The sequence below is a fragment of the Rhinopithecus bieti genome, unplaced genomic scaffold, assembly GCF_001698545.2.
Source record: "Rhinopithecus bieti isolate Rb0 unplaced genomic scaffold, ASM169854v2 scaffold_12086, whole genome shotgun sequence".
Classification (NCBI taxonomy): Eukaryota; Metazoa; Chordata; class Mammalia; order Primates; family Cercopithecidae; genus Rhinopithecus; species Rhinopithecus bieti.
Window position 1 is genome coordinate 3,240,440 of NW_016807466.1, and position 9,958 is coordinate 3,250,397.

The 9,958-nt window shown below is 46.4% G+C and overlaps 1 protein-coding gene across 9 annotated transcripts in view; it reads right to left on the reverse strand.

Annotated features, from left to right (window-relative positions):
* The window catches only part of TTC7B (tetratricopeptide repeat domain 7B), a 258,957-nt gene that overhangs the window by 59,847 nt on the left and 189,152 nt on the right, over window positions 1-9,958 (reverse strand). For 5 of the 9 annotated variants that reach the window (XM_017882306.1, XM_017882304.1, XM_017882303.1 and 2 more), the window contains 2 exons: window positions 7,418-7,681; window positions 771-911 (listed from right to left, as the gene is read on the reverse strand). In XM_017882306.1, the coding sequence (XP_017737795.1) occupies window positions 771-911; window positions 7,418-7,681 (405 nt within the window). The remainder of the gene's footprint in view (window positions 1-770; window positions 912-7,417; window positions 7,682-9,958) is intronic. The other 4 variants (XM_017882311.1, XM_017882310.1, XM_017882309.1 and 1 more) reach the window with 1 other exon arrangement.

The following is a 9,958-nucleotide window of genomic DNA, read 5'->3' on the forward strand; positions in this document are numbered from 1 at the left end:
AAAAAAAAAAAAAAAAAAAAAAAAAAAAAAAAAAAAAAAAAAAAGCCTGGACACTGCATTTATTTTTGGGCTTTTTCGTGGTGCAGAGGCATCGCTGAGCCAGCAAAGTGCCCTGGGAACTGGGGAAGGGACACTCATGCCCCCCTTCTGGGCCAGTCTCCAGGTCAAAGGCTGCTGCTGTCTCTCTATGAAATTACAGAGAGAGCCATCAGAGAGGAGCAGAGGAACACAGGAACATAGCGGCACCAAACACACGGCCCCTTCCCTGGCTTTACAAAGACATCTGTGTCCTTACCACCACCTGGCCCTCTCGCAGGGACTCCAATAATTCACTGCCAAGATGTGCCAGGCATTGCACTCACCAACCCTGGGAGACGGGTGTTATTCCTAAGCCCATCACACAGAATTGGAAACTGAGGCTGAGTTAAATACTTTAACTCAAATCTATCCAGTTGGTACAGGTATGACTCCAAGTCACTCACAAAGACAGTCTCTATAGCACAAACCCGGTACCCCACATGGCAAACTCCCCAAGAATCCTTGGAGTCAAATCCCGAAAACTTTCTTAGATGTCTGCTCTGTGCCAGGGCACCAAGGCAGGGGAGAGGGATCAGGGCATACAGAGTCACTCATGGATCCTGCAAAGAAGCAGTAACATTTCGGTGCATGACTGTGAAGCTTTGATCTCTCCTGATGAGGGGTGTGGGCTAAACAGGCAAGCGCCCAGGCTTTGGCACAGCAGCAGGTTGTGGGTAGGGGCGGAGTGGTACCTGCATGGAGCCAGATCTGTGCCAGCGTCATCCAGGGGTGTAGCGGGCCCTGCTTAGGGGCGCTGCTCTGCAGAGACGAAGCCACTTCTGACAGTGCCTGCTCCACTCTTGAGGCTGCTACTGATGTGGCATGGACGGAGCCTGTGAGAGGTTTTTGAGAAGACTCTATCAGGAGCGAAAGAACAGACCCAACCAATCAACCCCTTCCCACACAGACAAGTGTGGAACACACACACCCCTTCCCCCATGATGTTTCTAAGATTTACTGTCCACAAAGAAATGTGGGCAGTCATGGCCTGGGGCCTTAGTTTCCATCCTTAGGCTTTAGCTAATCTTTTTGTCAACAAACAGAGCACATGCCCCCTCCAGGAGCTCAGCCTAGCAGTGTGAGTGCTGGGAGATGAGGGGCCAGATACACAGCTGTGACGATGCTAGTGTTTAAAAATCACATAAATGAAGTGCTACAAAGGGACATTACAAAGCGCCCCTGTGAGGGCCTAAACCTAGAAACTTAATCAGGGTCAGGGGAAGAATACACTTGCCTCCTGGGATAGCATTTGGAGTACATGTACTGGCCATTCTCAAGACAAACCCAGCAACTTCCCAGCCTTGGAGAGGTGGGCTACACCCTCAGTTTAGAACCATATTCTAAGGCATGACTTAAAAACTGCAGAAAAAGCACACTTTTGCCCTGTGTATAAGCAGATGTCTATCCTTAAGGCTAGACTAGCAGGGGATGGGATGGGATGGGTCTGTAGCAAAGACTCCTGGGGCTCAGAATATGCACCTGCCTAATTACTCTGTAAAACCTGCTGTCCTGAAAGGCTAAGGACACAGCTCGACCGAGCATGTTCACTAGTCAAGGGATAGGTGTAGTTCACAAGTCAAAATGCAAAACTCGTTTCTCTTCACGTTGACCTCTCGGAGGTCCTGATGATCAGAGACCACCTCCTTAAACAGAGGCTTGCTTCCCACCTCTTTCTAACATTCACTCTTGGAGATGTGGTTTTAGAATCGATAGCAGGATTCTCAGTTGTTTCAAATTTGAAACTGTTAATATTTCTATTCACTTGCATCATTCTTAATTTGTACTTCATCAGAAAGCTTAGTATGGAGATAAACATTCCAACACTGAGAGTGGTAACTACTAACTCATCATAAAGTTTAAAATAGTAATAATCTATAAAGATAAATGCTGACTACAAAATAAATGGAGTTATATTCTTCATAACACAAAATTTTGAGCATAAAAATAATTTCAGTTGCACTTTGGAATGCACCCATCATCTATAAATTTAAAGAGTATTATTCACAGCAACAGATGCGCCATCCATGTTATGTTTTGATTGCTCCAATATAATGGTAACATGGATGCCTCTAAATGCACCTGAATCCTTCGGTGGGGCCTTGGTGGATGGAAATCAGAGTGGGCCAACAGTGCCCACAAGGATGACCAAGAGGAGAGCAGCCTCTGGAAAGGTATAGCAAGTCCTGCTGCACAATACGGAATTCAGAGGCTGAGTTAAAAGAGTCTAATTGTCCAGGTGCGGTGGCTCATGCCTGTAATCCCAGCACTTTGAGAGGCCAAGGTGGGTGGATCACCTGAGTTTTGGAGTTCGAGACCAGCCTGACCAACACGGAGAAATCCCATCTCTATTAAAACACAAAAAGTAGCCGGCTATGGTAGCACATGCTTATAATCTCAGCTACTCGGGAGGCTGAGGCAGGAAAATCGCTTGAACCCGGGAGGTGGAGCTTGCAGTGAGCCGAGATTGCGCCATTGCACTCCAGCCTGGGTGACAGAGCGGGACTCTGTCTCAAAAAAAAAAAAAAAAAAAAAAGTCTAATTGATAGCATATGAAGGGAGAACCTAGGAAGTGTGGCTAAGAATCTATCCTTGTTTAGATAAAGTATGTCTAACTACTATTTTTTAAAAATCTAAATAGCAAAATGATTAAACTGCTGTTGAAATTTCTTATTTGTCACCTTTTTATGGAAAGTAATATTCTAACTTTGATAACAAGGACTTGATGTAGTTTCCCTGAGACTTTTAGTAGCAATGATAGTTAAATAAATGAGTAGCCTAGAGGTTGTTGCTACCCTATTCTGCCATTACCCAGCTGGCTACCTTCTCATTGGCTTGAACAGTGGTTCTCAACCTTAACTTCACATTAAAATCATCTGGGATTTAAAAAATCATGAGGTTATAGCTACATCCCAGACCAACCACATCACTCAGTCTAGGGGTGAGGACTGGCATCTCTGTTAATCACCCCAAGTGATTCCAATGTGCAGCTAAGAATGAGAACCACTCGCCTGGAGAGACAGGAAGCAAATGTTATGAATATTTGGTCAAAAAAAGCCTGTACATGAGCCAGGCAGCCTGAGCTCTCCTGCTTTGCTGCAGCTCAAGGGTCACCTGGGGAACAGAGTTCCAGGAAGAGCTTGTTCTCTAGAACAGCGGTTCTTGACTTTTTGGTCTCAGAATCTCTTCAGATTCTAAAAAATCATTGAAGACCTTAAAGAGATTGTTTATATGAGTTATGTCTATTGATATTCACATTAGAAGTCAAAATTGAGACATGTTTAAAATATTCACTTACTAATTCATTAAAAAATAACAACAATAAACTATTGCTCTGGAAGCATTCTGTACCTTTTCTACCAGGTTCTGTGAATCTTTTGCTACAGGAATTTGTGACTTTTGGAGGGGCTAATTTTGGTTTTTGGATTAACTGTCTTGTTTGGTCCACAAATAAATAATCAGAACTACTGCCAAAGTTTCTTCTCTGTGTGATATTTATACACAACTAAATCAATGAATTCCTAGCACAATATATTTTACTATGAATAAGGTCTGGCAGATGATGATGATGATGGTGACGATGATGACAGCAGTGGTGGTTGTCAGTTTTAGAGAACATACCATGCTTCAGGCACTGCGACTGGCACTTTATATGTACTAATCTTTAACCAGAATGAAAACACTAGTCTGATTCCAAATCTGTCCTCTAAGTCCAGTGCTGATGCCGCCTCCTACAGGAAGGCTGTTGTGGGCCTTCCGCTTCTCCCCACAATAAGTGAGACCCTCTGGCCCTTGGTGCTTCTATGAGTTTGTCACTAACAATGCACAGACCACAGGTTTTAAAGTTAATGTTCACTGTCTCCCTTATTGGACCGTGTGGGTCTAGAAGACGGGAACTACGTCCTCAGTCTAGGGATTTTCAGGGACTGATGATACCAGACCCATACTAGACATTAGGTAAATGAGTGTGCAGGGAATGAACGAGTGCTGTCAGTAGACAAGTCACTGTCTGAAATTCAGAAGAGGGCACCCCCTCTCTGGATGCACATCTGTGTGCTCCACTCTTCCCCCCTAACAACAGCTCAGAGGCCGGAACCTTCACCCACTCAAAGGGCACTTCAGTATAGTGCTCCTCACTTCCAACAATCCAGACTAAAAATGACAGTGGTGAATAGTTCCAATTAAACACGGACATTTCCCCTCTCTAACGTAAAATTAAAATATAGAGAAGGATAACAGCCTTATAAGAAATAATGCTTTTCTTCCTATCAATTTCTTGGTACACACATTTCACCAGGGCAGAGAGCCTTCATGCTCTGAACCAGGGATGAATATTAGGGCACTCACATAATAATAGCAGATAACTGACAATAGTGAAATTAGATAAGTTGGTATCTAATATTCCTGAAAATAACACAACAAAGAAAAGTCTTCCATTGAATTAGTATCGGAAGGAGGGGGAAGGAAAAACATCACTTTAATCAGAATGGATACAGCTGGTTAAAAAAAAAAACAAGCAGGCCAGGTGCAGTGGCTCACGCCTGTAATCCCAGCACTGTGGGAGGCCACGGCAGGCAGATCACCTGAGGTCAGGAGTTTGAGACCAGTCTGGTCAACACAGTGAAACCCTGTCTCTACTAAAAATACAAAAATTAGCTGGGCATGGTGGTGCACGCCTATAATCCCAGCTACTCAGGAGGCTGAGGCAGGAGAACTGCTGGAACCCCAGAGGTGGAGGCTGCAGTGAGCTGAGACTGCACCATTGCACTCCAGCCTGGGTGACAAGAGTGAGACTCTATCTCCAAAAAAACAAAAAAACCCCACAACCCTGTATTTTATTGTTTCATAGAACTGAAATGGTGACTATACAGACACTGGATTTTGACTTACACAGGTAAACAGCTGGAAACACTGGCTCTAACCAGCATATTTTTAAAGAACCCCTTTCTTTCTCACCACGGCAAACCTGTTCCCGCATCGTACATCAGAATGAGAGCACTATTAACTTAAGCTGGAAATGGGCAAACTGAGGTTTGAAAAGGGAATCAGAAGTTAGACTATGGGACATATTTCCAATTTGAAATCCAAGGCTCTGCAGAAATAAATTTCCAAATAATCAGGTTCAACAGGTGAGCCAGGGAGAGCACCTGGGCTGCTGTGCATCTCTCATCTGCCACCCGGCTTCAAGAGGTCCCACCACTGCCAGAGCCCACAGGGCTGTGTGCCGTGCAGCGGCTGCCGTGCTCCATCTAGGAGACAATGTGCCTCTCTTCCACAGTCACAGGACACAGGGGCTCTGAAAAGCCACTGCCAAGACCCACTGGACCGAGGGCTGACGTAGGCAGGTGAGAGCTCGCTCTGAAATTTAGCCCAGGTCTGTGGTCTAATGGCCCGAATGGTGCAGGGGCATGTGACGTCCAGGAGCAGAGGTCATCTGCATTTCCACAAGCCAGTGGCTTTCCTTGCACTCCCACCTAGATCCTCAACAGAAAATGGTATCTTGGACACTTGATACAGAGGCAAAGTGCCTCTGTATCCTTCTAGGCTCCTCTGTCCATCACTGTGTCTGAGGGTAAGGACGGGGGAAGGCAGTCGAGGACCCAGGAACTGTGGTGGGTCAAGAGGACCCACAGCCAAGAGGATCAGGAACCAAGAGGAACCCAGGTCACTGACCTCAGGGCACCACGAGTCCAAGCTCTGAACCCCTCCTGAGGTCTTCTGACCCATGCTCCTATCATTCACTGAGGGCTGTTGAGAAACCCTGCCTGCCACAAGTAGGACACTGGGGACGGCCAGCTCAAATTGCCTTTGCAGGTGAAGCTTCTCCAAAAATCCTTTTTCCAATGCACATGACACCTATGGTGAATTTCACATAGACCTCGTCTGTGGCAATCACATGTGAGCCCTATTCCACCAAAGTTCATCATCCAAAGGGATCCCAGCGCCAATAATTCTGTTAAGAAAAGGCACAGGCTGGGTGTGATGGCTCATGCCTGTAATCCCAGCACTTTGGGAGGCTGAGGTGGGTGGATCACTTGAGGCCAGGAGTTTGAGACCAGCCTGGCCAAAATGGCAAAACCCCATCTCTACTAAAAATACAAAAAAAATTAGCCGGGCCTGGTGGCGGGCGCCTGTAATCCCAGCTACTCGGGAGGCTGAGGCAGGAGAATCGCTTGAACCCAGGAGGCAGAGGTTGCATTGAGCTGAGGTGGCACCATTGCACTCCAGCCTGGGTGACACAGTGAGATTCTGTCTCAAAAGAAAAGAAAAGAAAAGAAAAGAAAAGAAAAGAAAAGAAAAGGGCATAACTGATAAATTAAGTGGCTTAGTTAGTTATGCTTCATATCCCTGTATTTGTCACACGCAGTGTTGCCAAATAAATAGCATATATTATATTCCAGCTCTCCTTATAACTATCTGGTGGCCTCAGTTAAGTGGCTGCAGTCTGAAGGACCCCTCACCTTCCCTCTCCCCTCAGAGCACATAGAAGATGAGCTGGATCTCAGATGAAATCCTGCCCACCCAGTGACTTGGCAAACATTCCAGTGCCAGGAACAATGGATAGCCACATTACATGATGTGTGAAAAACATCCTCTACCAAAAGAAAGACGTCAGCCGATCACCTCACATGAGGCTGGCAGGATTTGGGGCAGCTCCTTGCTTCCCAGCCCTGGATAACTCACTCCATGCCTCATGGGCGTGAACGTGGGAGAACAACGGCACGTGGCCGCACCCCAAGCCCCATCTCTGTTTGGCACCCACATTCTTTCTGTCCAATGCTGCAGCGGCAGAGACACCTGCCCTCCCCATATTTTTCTGACAAGTAGCTGAGCCACTGCAGTTGTGGGCATGCAGAAATCACTTGCTGCTAATGAATCTCTGTACCTGTTTTCCCTTGACCTTGAAATGATTCCAAATTCTCTGTCAACTTATTTATCTTCCAGTTCTTGGAAGGTGTGCCCCCAAAACAATTAAAATAATAAGAAAAAGCAGCACTTCCATCTCTTAAAGAACCTGAATATTAAGCAGCAATCAGAATGACTCAGCATTCTGTCAGCTAGCTTTGCTTTAGAATTTTCATTTCTGAACAGGAAAAAAAAATTCTGTTTCTCAAGATAGGGCTTGGAAATAAATCAGTCCAACACTGCAGACTGCTGGCAGCTCTGTGCCCTTCTGTCTCTGTGTGTCACCTGTGCTTGATGTACCAGAATGTCCTGGGGGCTGAGGATGGGAGGAGGTGGAGGAGCTAGTCATGGCTGTCTCTTATTTCTTGAAGGGAGAGGAAGAGGCGTGAGTGTCCACTCTCACTTCGGCCCTCAAAGCAGGCATATTTCTCCATACCTTTAAAAAACATAACTGCCGTTCCCTCATTTCCCTGGCGCCCAGGAGTTAGGACAATTCCCATCTTTGCTGTAGGGTAGTCCTGCTTTCTGAGGAGGCGACTCCAGGTGGTGGCTCCTTGCACCGCGCTGCCACAGCTCTCCTCTCCATCTGTTGCTTCCCTGGGAACTGCCCTCGCGCCTTGTGTCCCCCAGTGTGACAGCAGGGGCGGGGCCGCTGCCCACTCAGTCCCACCAACCACGAGGGCTCCTGCTGTGGGTTCCTCTGATAAATAAATCACCTTGGTCACCATTCTAGGAGACACTTCCGTTTTTCACCAAGTGAAAAAAGGATTAAGACTCATAGCCCCAAGACGGGATCAGTTTCCCACTGACTTTAACAGAATATCAAGCACTGTTTAAACCTGACAGCACGTGTCTTGTCCTGAGAGGGGAAAGCTCTTTCCAGGGAAGGACCCCAGTAAGGCAGGGAGGGCCGGGGACATGTCGTCACCGGTGGGCATGCGGGGCTAGCGCAGCATGCTGCTGGCGGGTGCTGGCAGGGCCAGGCGGTCACACGGAAAGCATGGAGGGAAGCCGTTCACACACATGCAGGAAGGTGCCAGCTGTCAGAGCGAGCCTCCGCCGGTGGCGCTGCACTAGAGACAGTACCTTCTGGAGGACTACATTGGGCAGATGCTTCCATCTCCACCTGAACCCTCCCCGATGTATATTTATGAGCCTATATCTTGGGGTGGAAGTGCCTGGGGAAGGCTCTCTGAGCCTCCAAGTGCCTGACTGCCGGCGTCCTGGGGAAAGCCTCCCAGGTTGGGATGATATTCTAATGCTGGACACACTCCCCAACTTCTACCTGAGTGCCACTTACTGGTGGCTTGTCAGTCTCCTATCGTTCCACTCAATCTTGTTTAAAGAAAGATACTACAGAACTAATTAAGGAGAATTATATTAAATTAATTTTAGTTTAATTAAAATAGTAAAAAAAAGGTTCTATATTAGGGCTGAATTTTTAAAATTACCACCCCTCAAAAATGGTATGGTCATCACAGAGTGATGTTCCCATATATACATAGATTTCTTTTAAAGCTACTTTATTCTATTAAGCAGGAACAGAGACTAAAACCGCCTAATGGACTAGTCACCTCCTGATCATGATATACATTCTTGAGTGTTAGAAAATGCAACTCAATAAAATGCTAGTCATAATGGAAAGAGAAAAACATCACTACTCTCTTGAATTCCTTTCTCAATCTTATTTTATTTTAGAGGGATGTTCTTTCATTAACGTGTTTACTCTCTTCTCCCGGTGACTTACTGCTAAAGAGAGCAGCAGTTTCACTAGAATCAGTGATAGGAAAAATGGAGCCAAGAACTCAAGTCGGTAATCTTGATTTTAGCACGTTCTTGGAGAGGGGAATAAAACATCAGCACAGATTTTTCTCCAAAAAGACCACTGCTAGGGCACCTGCAGTGGAGCGCCCGGGGTCCTCTGAGAAGTGATGAGCAGCATGCAGACAGCCCTGCTGGTTCCTTCCAATCCTGCTCAGCCACTTCCACTCTTCTGGTCCTAGCTGCCCAGGGCGTAACTCAGGGGGAAGGCACCTGACTCGCCCTTAAAACCAGGATCCACGGCTGCCAAATCATAAGGGCGGCGGTGTACATAGAAAAACTATAGAATTTACGTTTTTCCAGATGAGGAAATGAGGCCCAGGGTGATGCAGTGAATTGCCGGCTGACTCCAGAGCTGGCCCTTGATGGTGAAAGGAACCTGGCAGGGAAATCTCTTTTATGAAGCACCTAATGTGTGATGACAACACCAATGTATACCTCTTTTCTATTATGGACTGTTTTTAGGCCAGAAATGAAGGCACAATTAGGCTGAGCTGGATTTCAGAGGGTGGAATCAACTCTTAAGGGTGAGGGGCAGTATGCCATAAGCTAAAGGCTCCGGTCATTCAAATGCACTGGATCCCCATATCCACCAGCATTTCCCCAAATACAATCCATGGAACACTGATTTCCTAGGGTGGAAAAAATGATTAAATTAGCTTGGGAACATTGGGTCAAAGTGCGAGACTTCTCAGAACATTTAACGTGGTTAAGGTGAACTATGAAGCACTAGGCAGGAGACGGACTATCGTCCAAACATATTTGACCAAAGAGAATCAGTGGTCTAAGAAACATCCTTTGGAAAATGTGACAATTCACTAATGACTTAAACACCGCCAAAAGCACTGTTAGGCGGGGCGTGATGGCTCACGCCTGTAATCCCAGCACTTTGGGAGGCCGAGGTGGGAGGATTGCTTGAGCCCAGGAGTTGGAAACCAGCCTGGGCAACACAGTGAGGCCTCCTCTCTGCTAAAAATTTAAAAATTAGCTGGGTTTGATGGCGTGTGCCTGGTGTCCCAGCTGCTGAAGACGCCGAAGTGGGAGGCTAGCTTGAGCCCTGGAGTTCCAGGCTTCAGTGAGCTGTAATTGTGTCACTGTACTCCAGCCTGATCTACTGAGTGAGACCTTGTCTCAAAAAGAAAAAAAGAAAAAAGAA